Source organism: Besnoitia besnoiti, chromosome VIII (assembly GCF_002563875.1).
Source record: "Besnoitia besnoiti strain Bb-Ger1 chromosome VIII, whole genome shotgun sequence".
NCBI lineage: Eukaryota > Apicomplexa > Conoidasida > Eucoccidiorida > Sarcocystidae > Besnoitia > Besnoitia besnoiti.
The window spans coordinates 2,891,156-2,910,182 of record NC_042363.1 but is presented as its reverse complement, the minus strand read 5'-3'; the positions used below and the strand labels follow the sequence as shown (position 1 = coordinate 2,910,182).

At 56.6% G+C, this 19,027-nt stretch overlaps 1 protein-coding gene across 1 annotated transcript; it reads right to left on the bottom strand.

Annotated features, from left to right (window-relative positions):
- Window positions 1-640: 640 nt before the first annotated feature.
- On the bottom strand, window positions 641-17,040 carry BESB_085260 (leucine rich repeat-containing protein; the record flags this gene model as incomplete). The annotated part of the gene is made up of 23 exons (XM_029366876.1): window positions 641-935; window positions 1,495-1,614; window positions 1,824-2,062; window positions 2,331-2,423; window positions 2,795-2,936; window positions 3,421-3,660; window positions 4,108-4,373; window positions 4,748-5,144; window positions 5,843-6,005; window positions 6,349-6,565; window positions 6,709-7,159; window positions 7,499-7,900; window positions 8,448-8,565; window positions 9,076-9,169; window positions 9,763-9,949; window positions 10,441-10,548; window positions 10,997-11,080; window positions 11,931-12,068; window positions 12,568-12,788; window positions 13,779-13,932; window positions 14,385-14,634; window positions 15,085-15,341; window positions 15,719-17,040. 23 exons carry the CDS (start codon window positions 17,038-17,040, stop codon window positions 641-643), a joined length of 5,958 nt encoding a protein of 1,985 aa, XP_029217336.1.
- Window positions 17,041-19,027: the final 1,987 nt, after the last annotated feature.

Here is a 19,027-nt window from a genome sequence, read left to right as displayed (position 1 = left end):
AGGGCTCGACAGGCAGAAGCGATAGAGTGCACGGATGAGACCCGTGCTGCTGTTTGGCGCAAAAAGAGGCACGGGAAACGCGTACACGAGAGTCAGCTCGACTTTTTGCGACTGGTCTTCTGGGATAAACTTGAGTTAGAGGGGCACTTGAGGATTTGGCCGCCCACTTTCAGACTGGCTCGGGAGGCCCCCCTCGCTAAGCTGAGAGCCCCGGCGCAGCCGGGAAGGCAGAGCGGACCAGCCGCACCCGTCTGCTTCCGGATGGGCGCTGCTGACACAACAGAGAAGCGCATGTAGGCAGTCTCTGGTTGATCCTCCAGCACAGAGGTGTGCACGCTCGCGAGTGGCGATTTGAAGCGGTTTTTTACGCCAGATCACGAGAGACTGTGCATTACATCGCTGGCAGCAGGGGCCTTCGGCGGAGCGAGCCACCTCTAGTCTCCGAATTTGTCTACAACGGTGGCACGTCACATCGGAGTCGTGGGCGCGTGGTCCTGGCAGCTGACCCGCAAGGGGAAGGCGTGCAGGAGGCGGTGGTCCTGTGTTACAATACATGCTGCAGGAACACATGTGTGTTTTGTGGCGCGGGGGGGTGCGGGGGGGAAGGGGGGGGGGCAGAGCGGTCGCGGGTGGCTTCTCGCTATTTTGTACCTCCAGGGGCGGCCGCCAGCGGGGAGCGGTGTTGAGAGATTGGCTCTAGGTCAAGATGGACGACCTTGAGCGACAATTTGTTCTTCCTACACGCGCTGGTCGCCGGGGGTGCGCTGGCGGAAGGCACGGAAAGCTCCGACCTCATCTGACTCAAAGAGAGGAGCTCAGCCCGCCCCAGTTCTTCGCTTGTGGGAGCCTTGCTGTCGAGCTCCAGCAAATGCGGTAAGTAGCGCAAGATGGAGACTCGGTAAGAGGCTAAACCCGCCGCCGGGTTGCCGCGGAACCTGCGAGCCGCAAAGTAGAGCCGCGAAGAAGGAAATACCAAGGGCGGCTTCAACGGAATAAAATTATGTCTCGCTATTGCGGGCGTAGTCTCCTGAGAGCGTCTTCTGTTGTTTGCACGCGCTGTGAAACCTTCAGCAGGAAGATCCCGTCACCTATAGAATTGGCATTATTTCCTCTGGTTATCAATTTGTATACACTTGTCTGAAGAGGCTTGTCACTGTTTGTATTCGCTCTGTCGTGGAAACGTGATGTAGGAACGGACCGTCGTATGGCAACCCTCTCTGCACTTTCTTACTATGCAAGCATCCGGAGTTATCGCAGGAGCCAGACGGGCTGCTTGTCTTTACACAGCTACATGGTGGCACAGCCGGTCACGCAGAATGGTTCAACTGTACTCCTGCTTCGGCAGGGCGTCTCAGCAGCGGGAAAAAGCCGCAACCCAGCTGGGGTCGAGGAACGAAAGCATCTGTGCGTCGACGTGAGAAGAGGCCCAATATACCGAGCTCACTCAGGGAGGCGGCGGAACGGTTTTGCCGAGGGGTGTCCCTGAACACTCACGAGAGGTATCGCAGTGAAGAGAGGTCTGCAAGGTTCGCGACCTCCAAGACTTCTTTGATTCGATTTCTTGAGACATTCAGAACCTTCAAGCTTGGCAAAGGGCTGATGTTTGACAGGGATCTGCAGAGCACAGACATCACGCAAACAGGCATCCTCTGGAGCGCCTGGCGGCCTCGGGGATCACTGGGGCCCATTCAAGCCGTCTCCGAGCGGGAACGCCGGCTTCGCGTCCCCCTGCAACCTCCCGAGTGAGGACTTGGAAGCCTCCCCCCTCCTCCTTCCCTGCCCCCCCCCCCCTCCGCCGTCGTCCGTCTGGCCTAAGCTCGTACTTGAGTCCGTTTCGCTCCAGGTTGAGGCGTTCGAGTCTTTTGAGGCTTTGAAAGCATCCCGGAAGACACCGGCGGAGCTTGTTGTGGCTCAGGTCGAGCTCGCGCAGCGCGTGGAGCTCTTCGAGGCCCTCGATACTGCAAATGGCGTTTCCAGCAAGGTGCAGCACCGTCAGTCTCCTCCACTGGTAGCCCTGAAGATCTCGGATGTCGGTTATGCAGTTGAAGCTCAGATCCAGCACCTGAAAAGAGTCGAGTAGCCAAGAGAGCGGAAGGCCCTCGATGAACCCTAAAAGCTCTACCTGCTTCGTTCCTTCGTGTCTCGGTGCCAAGCACCCCGAGAAGTCCAATACTTGGTTGCGCGGCTTGTGTGTCACACCCTCTCAGAACCACACTTTGTAGGTAGCGGGTGCGCGCAGCTACATGAAACCGAAATCGAAATCTGTTTTCTTCTCTTCTATCGTGCATGTGGAGATGTGGGCACAGATCCACAGGAGACAACGTCGCCACCTGCAACAGAGGGAAGGGAAGTGTGTCTTCTGAAGCGTCGCCTCCCAGGCTGCTTCCTTTGATCTCCATGCGATTCCGGTTCACGCGTAGAACCTGCAGCAACTCAGGACGCCCCCAAACTCAGATGAAGTCTCTCTTGCGTGAGTAAATGGGGTCCTCTACGGCGGCAGGCTCGCCTCATATGCAGGCACTCTCTTCGGGCTTAGAAGCCCGGCGGCATAGAGACCTCGAGAAACGACTTGGGGAGACTCTGAAAGACACATCTGCGGAACGACGAAACCGAGGTGATAGTGGGTGTGCATTTAAGATAGGCCTGAGAGGGTTGACTGGGGCCCGCGACACGCTCGAGCTCACGCTCCTGCCAGTCTCCGTCGTAGGAGCACTTCTTCAAGTCTACGCATGCTCACGTCTCTGCAAGAGGCGGGGAACGCCTCGGTTCTGCGCGAGCAACTCTCGAGTCTTACCTCCAGTTTGGGCAGCTGAGCAACGCCGGCGAGAGTCGTCAGCAGATTGCCGTCCAGCCGCAGCTCGCGTAGGTTCGGGAAATTCGCCGAGGCGATCATATCGCCCAGGTCTCGAATGCCCCGGTCACACAGGTCTAGAGATCTGCAGAAACACGCCTCGACATCCGCCTGCTATCCGGAGCCAGGATCAAACTCGTATTTGATCCTGAACATTTTATTAACATTAAGGGAACAATAAATATAAATATATACTCGAGACACACGGCTCGCCTTCCTTCTCGATGCAGCCGGGGATGGCGTCCTGGAATCTCAAAAAAAGAGCGACTGAAATGCACACCGCTTGCGGCGAGGCACGGAGGCGCCAGCGATCTTGCCGCAGACAGGCACGAGGTCAATCGAGCCCGCGGGCTGCGCGGAAGGCAAAACCCAGCGGCGGGCAAGGCCATGGCCGTCCTTTGGGGCCTCGCTGGACAACAAGATTCGGGCTGGCGTCTTCCTTCAGAACCACCTCAATCAGTTCACTTAGCTAATTGCATCTAAGTACCTTAAATCTGAGTGAAAATTCTACAGTTCAAGCAGGCGCAAGGCCGTGCGACGGGTCGGTGCCGCATAGCCACAGGACCTACTCCGCAGGGTAGGGCGGGGCGCTTCCCAGCAACTCCTCCAGCAACTCCGCAGTCACCTTTCCCGAGAAGGCCTCTCTGAGTTGCACCTGGTGCTGCGAGTTGACGGCGATCCCGTCAAGGATCTTGAGGCCACTCAGCAGGTACAGCGTGTAGTCGCGGTAATCCGGGAGTCGGCAGAGTGGATTTCCCGCGACGTCTAGCACCTTCAGGTCGCGCACAGTCGCCAAATGCACGATCGAGCTGCAAATGCGACAGATACGGCGAAACAGCAGAAACCGCGTGGAGCAGGCGTCCTTGCGCAGCTGCGCCGCGTTTCGATAGCGGCTCCATGAGGCCAGCTCCCGAAGAAATGAGGCCTGCGTCACACTCGCAGCCCTTGGACATGCGCTCTTTTTCCGACACCCTGCGCGGCCGAGGGCATGTGGCGTCAAGTCCCTGCCTTGCCGCCAACTAGGGCTCTGAGGGAGTGGTTCAACCCAGTTTTTCCTGTCGAGCGGTGTTTGCAGCCCACCAGCTTCTTCCCAGTCTCGGAGCGTGCGCGAAGTTGGCGGACGTGCGCAGCGACCGCCGCACAGAGCCAGAGGGCACCGAAGCCTCTGCCGCCCGGCGTCAGAGGGGTGGTGTTCACAGGCCCTCGCTTCGTTCACAGGGTCGCGAGACTTTGATGCGTTTGTTTTCAGTTCTCACCGGAAATCCGCGAGCTTGTTGCTCGAGAGGAAGAGCTGCGTGAGGCTGTCGAATCCCTCGAGGTTCGCCACGTGTGCAATGACTTTGTTCTCCAGCGCAAGAAACTTGAGCTTGCGCGGCGCCACACTGGTCTCGGGGAACTCGCGAATCGCGTTCTCTGAAACGTCGAGATGCCGCAGCTCCTGCAGGGGGTACAGCTCCGCTAGGTCGCCGAGACGGTTGCCGAAAGCGACGACGGCCTCCAGCTTGGTGCATGCAAGCAGCGGCTGAAGAAACGAGGAGAGGGTGAATCTCCCACACAGAAACTCCGCTGGCGCAGCCCGGCGACCAGCACGCGAGATTCGATTGCACGCGGCCTCGATTGCAGGGGGAAAGGCACCTGCAGAGCCTAAACTCTCTGCCTGTCTCACTGGGTGCCTGTCGGCAAGTAGAGACGAGCACTGGCTGGCGGAGGCCAGAAAACTCCCCCCCCCCTCCCCTCCCGCTTACTGGGGCGTGCACACGCGCTCGCCAGCATCGAATCCTTTTTCTTTCTCCTGTCTTCAACTTGCAGAGGCACTGCAGCCTGTGGTCTCTAAGAGCTGTCCCGTCTGGCGCTTTTTCTTGCTTGAGCGAGGACCTGCACAAGTGTCGCCCCTACCTGGAGAGAGGCGAGTTTGTTCTGGCTCAGCACAGCCCGCCGGAGGTTCGCGAGGGCTCCCACGTCTGGCAGAGCTTCGAGGCGCTGCTTAGACAAGTCAATACACTCCACTCGTTCAGGCCAGTTAGACCTGCTGAGGCTCTGGAAGAAACCCCGCTCGAGGAGGCCAAACTCCGCGCACGCCGTGGCGCAGCTGGCGCGAATGGATGAAGCAAGCTTTTCTGGGGATCCGCAACACTGTTTCAGTTCGAAGGCCGTCTCGATCGACAGCGCGGGCGACGCCAACAGCTCGAGCTCCGAACGCGGCGAAGTCTCGCGTGTCGGCGCGGGCAAAAAGCAAAAGGGCAAGAGATCGTCCAGGGCGACTGTTGAGCGAAGCGCGAGGGGGACCCAGTTTCTGCGAGAGCAACAGCCAAGCACGGTAGTCGTATGAATATTATGTAATATATTCTGATACACACGCGAGGCACAGACACAGAAACGGCAGGCAGGGGTGCGGATGACCTTGCAGAAAACGAGGCGCCAAGCGTGGAGGTCTTCTCGCAAGGTGGGGATGGGAAAGGACGCGCAACGTTGTCAATGGGCACAAGAAACGATGTCTTGCTTCCCGGCTTTGCTCAGTCTCAGCCTGTTTAAATATATATATAACCGTCTAACGTACGTGCGCGTGTGTATCAAAAGACACACTCAAGTATTTATTCCAAATATACACACGAATACTGAGTACTGAATACAGAAACTAGGTAGGAACGCGCACACAGAGAAGAATGTTATTGTGACCAGGCACTCGAGCGCAAGACGAAAAAAACGCGCGTGTGTCTGTTCTCAGCCATCCAGAGGCGGGGGGCTGGTTGAGGGCGGCTTTTGAGGTGCGTTCGAATGCAGTACCGAAGGAAGCAGTCCCGTATCGTCTCTCTTAGATTGCGAAGGCGAAAAACGAAACACAGGTCTGTTTTCCCCTCATTTCTGGCGCCGGCCTCGAACATTTCCGCACGCGGCGGCGTCAGTCCGCTTCCCCTTCCCTCAGAGAGGACGCGAGGAGGAAGTGAGAGACTCTGAGTGGGCGGAGTTTCGAGCGGGACTCACAGTCGCCACTCGCCTTCGCAACCGGGGGGCCGTCGGGCGGGGGGCCTGAGAGCTTCTTCATCGAGGCGCGCAAGCTGAGGCACGACGGCCGCGACTGTCTCTGAGGCCGACGGCGCGGCGCCCACGGGGTTGCCTTTGATCCGCAGATCGCGGAGACTCGGCGACCGGCTCGCTGCAAACGAGGGAGGAAAACCGCTGGAAGACAGTCATCTGCACGCCTGCGTCGTTACGTTTTCTTTCGCACCTGGACGTAGCTATGTAGGTCAGTGAAGTCTGTCTGCGGTCAAGCTACCTAGCTCCAGTATGACTATTATATTGTCCTTGAGTATAGATTTTGATACACACGTGAGCACAAGAGGCTTGATGGTCAGATCGCGCTCTAGCGTCACAACTGGGTTCGAGGCCTCTCAAGCAGTTGCCAGGCGAAACGGAGGGAGACCTCGAAAATGAGGTGAGAGACAGCTGGCAGCCACCCTCGCATAGCCACGTCACGGGACGTGTGAGAAGCAGCTCACCTATGACGGCCAGACTCTGGGCTTCGGAGATGGCATTGAAGGAAAGATCGAGTGTGTGGAGCGCTGGAGCCCAGACGAACGACGAGACTTCTTTGATCTCATTGAACGAAACATCGAGCAAGCCGAGCGCGGGCAGAAGGGGCGGGCCTTCGTATTCTCCGGAGCATTGCAGAATATCCTCGAAAGACTTGATCCTGTTCCACGGAAGCCGCAGTTCCTGCGGAGACCGCAGGCCGGTGTGCAGGAATGATTCAGCGCCACTCCGCTTTCGCTCGCTTGAACGAGGACGAAAAGCGCTTGAGATCGCCAGAGCTGCAGGCGCAGCTCCAGGGGAGACAAATCTTATCAAAATGGGCGTACCTTGAGACAGAGGGTCCTCTCCAGGAGTGACGGCTCAATGGCAACTAACCCTGAGTTTGGCAACGCGAGGATTGTCAAGCTGCGCAAGTCTGCGTCTGAATTCACGTTGAGCATTCTACGGATAGCCTCGTTTTCCGAACTCCACAGCGCCTCTTCACTCAGCACACCTCGTCTCCCGAGAAGCGACGGAGCCCGCGGAGCTTCCCTGCCGCAACAGACACGCGAATTTTTTTGTCTCTGTCGAGGTGACGAGGAGTCCTCGGTTCCGGTGGGCGACCGCTCACGCGTCCGCGACGCGCCTGGGAACGCGTGAGACACCCCGCCCTGTCTGTGGCCTCTGTCGCCTTGTTCAGCGAAGGCCTCGTCGCCGAGCTGGAGAGCAGCAGAAGCTGCGGCATATACGCAACTTTGTGGCAGGTCTCCGCTCGTGCAGAGGAAGCGCCGGTTGAAGCTGCGCGCAAAGAGGATGCGAGTCGAGCCACAGATGCCTCGCGTCAGGCTTCGCGGGGGTCCCGCGCTACAAAGACGCAGTTTCGACAAAGCGAGCCTTCCTGGCTTGCAGCTCCGTGGCTCTCCAGTCGTCTCCCTAAACCCTAAGCGCCCAGAGGTCTCGCAGGCCTGGGTCTCTCCCGGCCTCTCGGCGTCAGGTTGCAAGCGTTCACGGTTCCTGGTTGCCGCGTCGGCCCGCGCCGCCAGATATCCCTTCCTGCTCCTGCTTGATGTGAGTATATACGGAATGCTCAGGACTACCTCTTAACACTACTGGTAATGAAGTTGGCCATGGACTCACTCGAGGATTTGGAGGAATTCGCCGAAAGTCTCCTGTTCCTCTTCGAGGGCATCGGAGGCGCCCGCCCGAGGGGCCTGGGAGCTGGAGTCTGTCCGAGCCCGCGGCACGTCGGAGGTAGCAGCTCTGTGGCTTTCTGCTGCCGAAGTGCAACCCGAAAGGAGACCTGCGGCCGCTTGAGACGGGTCAGGATCGAGAGGCGCAGGCAGGCGTCCGTTGGAAGTTTTCCTCACGAGGCGGGTCTCAGCGTGCTCCGCGCTCCCGCGAGGCTCTCGCGCCACGCCGCCGGCGCTTCTGCCTGTCGCCAGCTGCCTGTTGCCTGCCGGCGGCGCCGCGGTTTTCGCGTTCTCGTAGTCGATCACCACGTGGTATAGGGGCAGCACCATATCGGGGCTCAAAATCCACCTGCAGAGCAAGCGCGTTTCCGCAGCGTTAGAGCTTGGGTGACAGACGACACTCTCTCAGGGATAGCTCAGAAAAAAGCTGCCAAGCGCCCCGCCGCGGACGGGGCACTGTACACTGTGTGGCGTTGCATCAACCTTCTTTTGAGGGTCCGTTTCCTCAGCAAAGGTCAGCTTTCTGGTCTGTGCGGGGTGAGGCCGGCAGCTCCGCGCCCCTCCTGCGCCCTTTCCTCGGTTGGATTCGCCTCCATCCCGATTGCCGGGCAGCCCTCGCTGCGCCAGCGTAGGACAGGGGAGGTTTGCGACGATTAGACGCCGCGCTCAAAAGAGATCTGACAGAGTTCAAAAACCTTTTTCAAACGCACGCCAACCAAGCAGGTGCCGTTCGCGAACTCCTGGATCTGTCAAGGCGCTGCAGTCCGAGGGCGGCTCAGGGGGGTAGCTTAACCGCACTAGCCATGACAAACGAGATCTGACTCCCTCGTGTTGCCTCTTCGTGACTTGGCTCGTGGCGAAAAGGGCGCAGTCAGATCTTCTGCGGGCAATTTTACCAGTACTTGTCGTGTGGCTGCCCCTCTCTGTAGCGGTAGCTCGCTGTGGAGCACGCCGGCGGCGGGCAAGCCTCGCTGGGTTCTTCCTTCGCAGGGTCCTCTTCTTCCTCAGCAGGAGCTGCGCACACACAAACGGAGCTATGTTTGTGGTGGGGCTACATTCGAGCCTCGTCAACTCTCAGAGCTATTTTTTTTCGGTGTGTGTCGGGGGTTCCACGCGTTCATATCGAGTGAGACGCGCACAAGCGAATGCTCAACATGACCACACGGCGCGGGCTACCAACCTCTACAACTCATCGGCGTCTGCGAATGAGTGCATGCCTCCGCGAAGCGAGAAACGCACTGCGTCTACACAACTCCACGTCAGCATGGTGCACGCAACTCAGCTGCTATCAGTCTTCGCACCGTCCACGGGCGACGCAGCGGCTTAGGCGTATCGGTCACAGCTCCTCCCCACCCCACTCCCCGCCCCTTTTGGCTCTCTCGTCTGGCCTCCGCGGAGAAACAAAGCGTCTCTTCTGGTTCAGCCCCCCAGCCCCCGGCGCGTCTTGAATGCACACAGACGCAGCTTCCAGACAGCGCCCAAACAAGCAGACGGGAAGGCCAGCTCACACCGCCCCCTCTGTACCTGCGTAGGGGGCGAGGCTTCTGATGGGCTTCTTCCTCCACAGAGCGGAAGGGCCACAGACGTGGTCGTCCTCCACCATCAAACAACTCAGTGTCTGCCGAGAGTCAACAGAGACAGAAGGCGATCGCCGTGTTCGGCCTACTCTGGCCTCTCGAGTGCAATCCTTCAGCGAAGAGGGTATCCCACATCAGTCGCCGCGGTCGCGAGGCGCGGCCTTCTCAGACAGCAACTTGCGAAGTCGCGTGCACCAGCCAGATGGGCATGACTGCTTAGAGTAATATGTGGCCTCGCGTGAGGCGGCTTTGTGTGTCTGTGTGTGCAGGAAACCGGAAGCCCCCCTCAGAGAGGCCGGCGCCTGGATATCTCCGAAGTGGAGCTCCGCCCTCCTCGAGCCTGCTACACGGGGCGGCCCAGAACGCACTGGTTGCTCGCAGAGACCTTGTGCTCCACAAAATTGGCTAGCCAGCGCTCTGGGGTGCCTACACTACAGAAGATGAGGCCGGTTATGAGACGCGCGCAATGTCGAACCGCCCTGCGCATGCATGAGCAACACAGGTAGACTTCCCCGCACAAGTGTACACACTGGTCAAGACGTAGACGAGCAGGTAGTCGCACATATCATTGCAAAGGCATGCATACAGGGAGCTCCTGCGATCTGCCAGGTGCGGCGCCGCCTCATCCGCTCACCGGCTCGTGGATGATGGCCCTACAGATGAGAAGCTCGCCCGGCGGAAAAAGCATGGCTGAGTTGTCGAAGACATACTCCATGCCTTGTGCAGTGACGCAGCCCTCGCCGGAGAACAGGCTCCACTCTTCGCGCGCCCGCAGAGCTTCGCGGGCTACGGCGCCCGCAACCTCTCTCTTGAAGAAGGAGCTGCGCCCGCGCACGAAAAAAACGCGGATTTCTCTTTCTCTGACTCCGCCAGACACACTTTGGCGCCCGACACATCGCTCAGACCTTACTCGCTCTGGCGCGACCGCCCGCGGAGTTATTCAACGGCTCCCAGAGGCTCGGGTCGATCTCAACAGGGCGCTTCCCTCCTAGCCTTCGTTGTTCGCGTTTTCCACTCCCGGGAGGCCGGCGCATCCCGGTGGTGCAGCAGTGTAGACACGCCGTGTTGGTCGCATACGTGGGAGCTTTCGAATACACAGCGTGCGGGCAGACGAGTAGGTGCGAGTCATCCACGCCTCTTTATCGGCGCCATTTGGCTACTGAGGGCGGGTCGGAAGCGCATCTCTCTTTTCTCGTGTGGTAGGGCTGAGGGGGGTGTGCCTATCTAAATCTCAGATGCGCGCGCACGGTTTTCAGAGTCGCTTCCGCTGAGGGCTGTGGGCGTCGTCAAGGCGCCCGCGTGTGTCCCGTACCGAAGTCGAGGCGCCTCTGCGGCGTAGAGCGAAGTGCAGAGTGGAATAAACGGATGAATGCCTTCCTTCTCCGCCTCTTCAAAAGACAAAAATCCGCGGCGACAGACCCTACAAGGTGCGAGGTGAAGAAACCGTGGGCAGTGGAAGAGCACATCCCCATAAGACGCTTCTGACAAGGATAGTTGCCTCTGCGTCGTGGCGGCAGACCGGCAGACGAATCACCTGCAGTGACTTTAGGCCGCTGCTTGACTGCAACATGGGGAACCCAAGCGAAATATCAGAGTTCAGTACGTATTCTAACGCAGCGAGTTCTGTTTTATATATATGCATGTATGCATGTGCGTATATATATATATATATATATATATATGGATAGGTGGTACAGATGGGTAGCTGCCTAGAAAAGGCGAGAAAGAGATGGGTAGTCGGGCGACCGCAGGGCTCCTCTCGGTTCCTCTTGTCGCAAGCAGCTGAGCAGCATGAAGCTGTATGGCGGCGCGATTTGCTCTGCCAGCTCTCTGCATTCTCGCCTAGTGAATTAACTGAAAGCTCTTACTTGTGCAGTTCCTGCGGAGCCTCTGGATCGACGCCGTAGAATAGAACCTCGCTGCGCGCCCAGCCATCTTCCAGTAGCCGGTCGCTGCGTTGACACAGACAGCCCCCAAGCCACTGACCCTTTGGCCAGATGCACTGAAGACGTTTTTGTATCAAAACTTCAGAGGGAATCCGGCGAGCTGTGCCTGCCCGAGTCGTCGGTGATGCGCATTCGCACGCGGGGGTGGCTTGCGCGCTCTGCCAACGGAAGTGTCACGATCACATACACGAAGCCGCGTCGATGCGTCGGCCGTGGCGCCTGCAGGTTCATTTCGTTGTCCCCCTGGCGAGCGCGACTTGACAGCGCGGCGCGCGGCCGCCGCTCAGAGGGAACTCGGTCGTGCCGCAGCGCCACCCACCTAACAGAACGTTTCTTCCCACACAGTCCCGTTTGAGAGGTGCGGATTCATGCAGCCGGTACAGGCGATTGCACACGTCGTAAGGCATGAATATGCGTGTTTCTATATTCACGTAGAAACGTGGAGAGGCGCGCATCACAGAGAGCCCTGGGAGCTGTGGCCTGCCTTCTTGTCTGTGCGCCCTCCCTCGCTGTAGTGACGCTCGAGGTTCAACAGGCATGTGCATTGCCATCAAGAGATGAATGACAAAGCAAACTGATGAACGCCTCAGGGGGATGCTGCCTTTCTTCGTTGGAAAGCGGGTTAGTGCCGCGCGCATTGCAGCTGAAGGAAGAGCGCCGACAGAGGCGCTTCGGCAGCAACCGCCGGGGTCTCTTGGGGAGTCTAGTGGCTGCACATGTCCTACGAGGACAGAGTCGAGCTCCTCGGCGCGACGCGTTCAGAGTGTTTCCGTGACGAAGACTCGATATCAAACTGAGCACAGTCGAGAGCTACGGCGGAGCGCGGTCGGAGCTCGGCTAAGCCCTACAAGCTCACTGCTGTTCATTGAAGCGGATTTCCAAAGAACGGTTGTGGATCTTCGAGACAGCCTTCACTCTGACGCCCGTCAAGCTCAGCGGCTGAAACTCCTTGAGGTGAAAGCGACTCTCAATAAGCTGCACGACGTCGTTGTACCTGACCAACGACACATCGGCCGGGCTGAGATGCTGCTGTGCAGTGCAGCCGCAGGCGCACTTCCGTAGCTCCACATCTCTCTGCATGTGTATATATACGCATGTAGACATCCTGACTAACAGGGGCGCATCGTGTGTGGCATGCTGCTTTCCATGGCTGGTTTGTGTGCGATTTTGAACCCTCTGTCGGCTCCTTAGAAGCTTGATAAGCATAATTCTGGAAGACGAAGGAACGTATCAATTGAGAAGGATTGGGAACCATCCACAGGACATCCGCTCGCGACCCTACAGTCGTCTGTCTTACCCTCCTGTGCTCCTTCGCGTGTCTGTAGGCTCCGCTATGTGCATATATGCGTGTTCATGTGTACATCCAGCGCCAGATGTATTTCCGCATGTCGTACAGAAATTTCTTGATGGTGTGCAGTCAGATAGACCCATAACTGCGGCCGCTGTGTCGCGCTCGGCGTAGTAGTGCTGACTGCTAAGTCGCAACTGCCTACCAACTATGGGCCGGGGTGCCGCGTTCGGCGAAAATGTTTCCTGCGCTCTCATGCTCCCACAAGAGACTTTGCTCCGCCCGGTTTTTCAGCTCCTCCATCCAGTCCGCCACCGCGCGGTTGACGATCAGCGACTCGTGCAGAGCTTCCTGCAGGACCTTCGCCTGCTGAATCCTCAGGCGCTCGCTAGAGGAGTCACTTGATCCCGGAGTCCGATCGCCGAACTGTACAAACAACACAGCAGAAAGAGGCTTTTTTCCCTCCGCCAACCCAGTGTCTCTGATGTCGTTGAGTTTCTTGGTTCCCCACCGATGTGGAGTAATCTTAATGTAGTAGGAAACTGAAATCCAACTTTGGCTTGATGTAGAAATAGTCAAGAAACAGAAACTGCCGCACGCTGTCCCCTGTCGGGCGAGCTTCTATGCCTCATAGAGTTGCCTGTCGTGTATATATATAAGCTTACGTATGAATGTTTCTATGCATGCCTGTATGTATCTATGCATGTATACATATATATATATATATATATATGGGTGGTAGCAGCAGTAGCGGTCAGGCGCACTCGTGCATTGTAGAGAATCACTTTAAGTTGATGTGGCAGTCAGCTACTCTGCTGCCAGTGTCAGCTTCCGGCGCGTACTTGGCAGCAATCACTTGCGGTCGCTTCTCGGTGTATGTATGGCACCGGCACAGTCTCGCAGGTCTGCGCATCTCTCAAACGTGCTTTTTTCGCTTTCCAGTTTGCCTCGTGCAGGCGAGTGGCTTCTTTCACTGCGGCTACGAAGCGGCGCTTCAGCAGTCGGAGCCGCGTCGTGTAGTAGAGCTGCTTTCTGGCGTACGTCTGGCGCACGACTCCCACCATCGTCGAGTCGAGCCGTGTTTTGTTCAGGGCCTGCGCACGCATATCTGGTTTTGGGGCAAAAGCGGCATCCGTCGTCCTCGTTTTTCGTTAGGAAAGCTAAGCAAACGCTGGATTCGAACCACTGGCGAACGAGGTTGATTTTTAGACAAGGCTCGAACTTTCTGTGCGAGTCAACGCGTGAGATGGTTCACGCCTGCATCTGCGTATGAGGAGGCCGCCGAGTTTGCCTTGAAGCGCATCCCAGGGCGCGTGTCTGACTCGCGTGCTTGCCTGCAAGTAGAGAATGCCAGAGGGGGGCAAACTGCGAGAGTTGCAGGCGTCGCAGAGGGAATGCGGATGCAGCTAGGCGTACCCGAAGGCGCGTCAGGTGATAAATGCAGAGCGCCTCGAAGTTCTTCAAGCGACAGACTGGATTGGGCGACACGTTGAAGTCCAAGTCAGCCATGTGCAGCTCCACGAGCGCGGGGAGCGCAGCGAGACGAACCACCTCTGAGAGCTCGCTTACTCTGCACATGAAAAAAGGGACTTCAGCACGCTTTCCAATAGCGACATCCACTCAGCCTCTCCCAAGGGTCACTGCGAGTTGAGGGTTAGCTCTAGCAATATACGCACAGATGTGCGCACACGCCAACACAAATACTCATATATACACAGATATATGTATGTATATATGTCTATGCCTTGCCACCAAAACTGTGCGCGCGAACTAATTGGAGTGCTCCAACCGAGTCGTTGCCCCAAAGATCCCCCACACTCCTTAGCATCAAAGTTGTCAACAATCAGCAGCGGGAAATGTTCTGTCTGAAGAATCATCTCTTTGTGGTGCAAGTTACAAAGAACCCAGAAACGCAGATACTCGCGCGACGCCTCGAAAACGCTTGAAAACAATGCCAAGAAGCTATCAGCGGCAAAAATCACTCTACCCAAGCGTCAGAAGAGTATACCGAACATGTTGAACCTGTTCGAGGCGAGGTTGACTTTCTGCAGCTTGAGGTTGTGGCGTAAGTCGCCGATCCGGTCGATACGGTTGCCTGGTGCATGCAGGTCCTCCAAGTTCGGGGCAAGGCGGAGGCCTTCGAGTGTCGTCAGTCTGTTGGAAGCAATTCGCAGGGTGTGAAGGCGACTGAGGCTGCCCAGGTGACCCCGGAGCGAAGCGATTCGATTGGACGAGACGTCGAGGAACTCGAGGTCAGCGGCGGAAGCCAGGCCTGAAGGGGAATTCGGGAGGATTGAAAAAAGGGTTATCTCACACACATGCGGCGCACAGGCAGTCTGCAGTCTGCCTCAACGCACCCGCAGACCCCTTTTCCCCTCACTGTCATGCTACCCGGCCAACTTTTGCATCCATATAAATATATAGAAAGATCGCCGCGCCGAAGTAAGAGGAGAATTCGGCGGGTGCGTGTGTGCCTCTGCTCGTCTACACATCGGCGTATACAGACAATATGCAAGCGAAGAAAGAACCCTCTACGTATAATACATACACAGATATACATATATCATTATATATATATATATATATATATATATATATATACATATCCGCAAGCACCGTCGCGTGGCGTTCACAGCATCTGCATTCAGCCTTCTTTGTCGCTGCCGACACTTCTCCCCAAGCAATTTCGGCCGTCTTCTCTTTCCTGGCGGTTATTTCTGACCTTCGAGTGAGGTTAACTTGTTCTCAGAGAGAATCAGTTTCCGAAGCGACCGGCAGCACTCGAGCCCCACGAGCGTCGCGAGCCCCTGGCTCACGAGGATCAGCTCCTGGAGGTTGGGAAAGCGGCCAAAGACGGAGACGAAAACCGGCCTGTCCATGACGAGTTCCAGTGCCTTTACTTCGTCCAGGCGGTTGTCATGCAAGAGACCTTTTATGTCATTTGCGGACGCGATGTGCTGCAGGCATCGCTCTTCGTCCCTGCGAGAAACAGGTCAGCGGGCGCCACCGCACGAATGCTGCAGTGTCCACCGAGACATCTGAAAACACACTTTAACTCCGAGAAATACCGAGCTCAGCGCTTGACGCATTCGGCTTTAAGTCGGAGAAATCAGCATCGGGAGTCGACACAGGACTTGCGCGGCTCCGCAGAGCAGCATTAAAGGCCCTCTCTCGTGAGCGTCAGCCCTGTCTTCTGCTGAACCCGCATTTCTTCAGCTCGGGGTGCGGCGCAGCCTCTGCAAGAAGTGGGGGCGGAGGCGAATCGGAAAACATATTTGCGGATATGATGCACACTCTCCGGTCGTAGTATTGTGACGCAGCATCTGCGCATCGCTAGCAGTGCTGTGCGCACCCACCATGGTTCATCTTTCTCGTTTGCAGACGGCGTCAGAAGACAGTCGGGGCTCTTTCCATTGTTGTTCGACTGGACACCTGCGTTTTGTTTCCGCTGTGACCGGTCGTGAAGTCTCTCTCTCCTCTCGCCTCCACTCTCCTTCGAAACTCCCGCGCGCTCGCCTCCAGGAAGGAGGCGCCTATGAAGGCTCCTACTCTGAGAGACAGGGCTCTCACTCCCATCTTCCTCGGGGTCCTGTGGCGGGCTGCTGACCCCAGCAAAAGCGAGGGAGTGTGAAAGGCTGCGAAGGCGATGCTCAGAACATGCAAGGTCACGAAGCGTGTTTGTTTCAGCGCAAAGCCCAGCAGTCGCTCTCGCTCCAGTTATTCCATCCGCATCCATGACGGTAGGGAGCCAGTCTTGCTTCTCGACTGACCCGAAAGCGGTGGGGCGCTCAATCCCAGTGAAGTCTGCCAGTCTACCGCCTGGCAGTAGATATGTGGAAGACGAAGGGGAAGCAGGTGAGGATATTGAGAGGCTTATGCAGCCATTTCTTGCGCGCACGCTTCCATGATCCTCTTTAGAAGAGCGGCACGCGCAGAGATCCGCTGGAATCAACGCAGGAAGTCCCTCCTCAGCAGCGACGCTAGAAGAGGTTGGCGACAGAGCAAGCAATCGCGGATCAGAAGAAATGGGCGCCGATGGCAGCACAGGGGAGGGGTGAGTGGCGTGCTGCGAAGAAGAAAGTGCAGCAGGTGCAGCGGTGAAAGGCGTTGGTGGCTCTTCTATAGCAACAGCTGGAGGACGCCGCAGAGACGAGAGGCACTGGGGCTTTGTCGCCGCGGAAGCATTTCCTGCAGACACGCCATGAGCGCGAGCTGTCGAAACACTCGCAGCGGGAAAAGCGCGCCTTCGCCCGCAAATGTGACCAGAGGAGGATGCTTTGGAAGAAGCCAGAAGAGGAAGCAACGGCGAGGGAAAGTGTGAAGCGTGTGAGTCACTGGGCCCCCGATTCTCGGACTTGCACTTTTCGCTGAGCCTCATAGAGAGCCGCGGGTTGCCACCCTGTGGCAACCTCCCTGAGGACTTTGAACCCAGAGGGCATGGTGCTAGTCTCGCAGGAGGACAGTTTCCTGCAAATGGATGACCTGCTGAAGATGTTGTCGAGACAGAGGATGCCGGGCACTCTGAACAGGAGCTGCGTCTTTCTGCGCCACAGAGCTGATTGTCGGCATCAACAGAAACTGGTGCGCTGAGGTTGCTTGCGCAGTGAACTTTTTCAAGCCCGTTTGTTCTACAAAAGAGTCGGTGTCTGCCGTGCTTCCACAGCAATTTCGGATCCATTTCTCTCCGTCCTTGATTCGCGTTAGCCCATCAGCCAGGCTTCGAAGTAACACATCGGGACGTTCTCTACGGGGATCCTCTAGGGCTGAACCCCGGAACTTGCCAAGGCGGCGTGCTTAATTCTCGTATTCTGTGTTCTGAAATTATTACAAGTGCTGTGCCCTGTGTGCAGAGAACAGCGATGAAGTGTCGAGGGCAGACTTTTCGAGCAAATACAAGGCAGCAGTCGAACCGTGTAACAGAGCAGTAGCTCCGACCAACTCCTGGCCAGTGCTTCGCCCCCTCAACAAGCAAACAAATGGAGCGATATAAATTTTCTGTCATTGGGAGTGTCTGATATATCCATATAGTGTCATCCATCTCACAAGAGTGGTCGGCTGTCGTTGCTTTACGTAGCATTGCACACACGCATGCGTCGTGTTGTTGGTAGTCTTTTCTCAGAGCGTCAAGCTCTTCGTTACCAAATTTCGCTGAGCATCTCTAAACAAACAACACCACTTTTCCAGTCACTACGGACTATGTTGGCGTGCATTCTTTTACTTGGGAATCTGGCACTTCTGTTTTTGCTACCTGCAGAAAAGGCGCGCACGTAGACAGACTACAGACTTGCTCGACACTCGTAGGGATACATGCTTGTAGACGCCTCTGTTAAAAGTTCAGATAATACGACTGGAGTTGTTCGCTCCTAAGGGATAAGGAGAGTGGGCCATTGCAAAAGAGGGAGTCAGGATATTGATACTGGTTGTTGCAATTGCCGAATCCACGGTTTTCTTTACCTTCACATGGCGATGCCCTTAGCGCTACAAATGAAACGCTGTCTTCACGGAGTGTAAAAACAGTGTGGCCGAACAACACGCTTTTCGAATGTAAGTTTCTTCCCCAACTCATTCGTCGATATCGAAGGAGTGAAGCTGTGAGAGCAAATGCAACTAGAAAGCCGTCCGATGAGCACCACGCTCAGTGCCCACTTGGTTTAAGTGAATGAGGAACTGTCAATCCAAAGAAGAGGTGCGCACCTTACGGATGGGGATCTACCACATGGTTTCGCAAACAGGCAGCTACACTCCCTAGGTAACACCCCAACAGGAAGGGTTTTTATTCTAAAAGATGGCTAGCGAGTTTCTATCCTCAAGACAGAATCCACCTCATTTCAGTGTAACTGCGGACGAACGTGCCGCCTAGTCGACGCGTACACGGCTTCCCTAGTGGTTTCTACGGACGACAACGGAATCCAGAGAGCCACACTGTCATTTCTTTATTTTGTTTTGTTCAATCATAGATCCGGTATAGTGCGAATGCTTGTTTCATCCTGCCAAGAGCACCGACGAAGACCGAAGCGAATACTCTGCGACCGAATCGCGGACAGACTACGTACACGTCACCTGAAGTAGTCGTGTGAAGTGCCCCATGAAAAAGGCCTCTTCAGTGGTTGCAGCCGGAATAGATGGAGGAATGCACGCATGACTCTTTGGCTCCTGTGCGAAACGATCCAGCATCAGAATCCGCGCTAACTGCTGAGGTCGGTCGGACCTTTTCCACGTCTGATTTTCCCCATAGGTCAACGCGCTACTTGAACATGGTCGATTGCATAGAGCAAAATACTTCGCGGCGGCAAGAAAGCGCCCTTCACGTGTTTCCGCCTCATGTGTTTAGCTGCTGAGTGTGAACCTGCAGCTTGAGCTGGCAGCGGATTCGTCCTCTTATGCGCAGTTGTGAACAGGCTAAGGACTGTACACGTATTCCCGTCAGATGTTGACCAGCTTCCAGTGCCTATAAAGCGCCAAACGCGCAGCTGAGAACGAAAAAACAACCGGCACTCTCTAGTCGCTAAAGCATTTAAGGATGTCGAGTAAGCCTTCCGGCCCCCCATCTCGGGCGTTACTCTAGGCGTATGCGTATCTGGCACACGTTTGCATTACTCAGGACGAGCATTACTGGAAGCTCCACTCGAGCGCCGATTCTAGATTAGACTGAAGTGTGCTCAAGA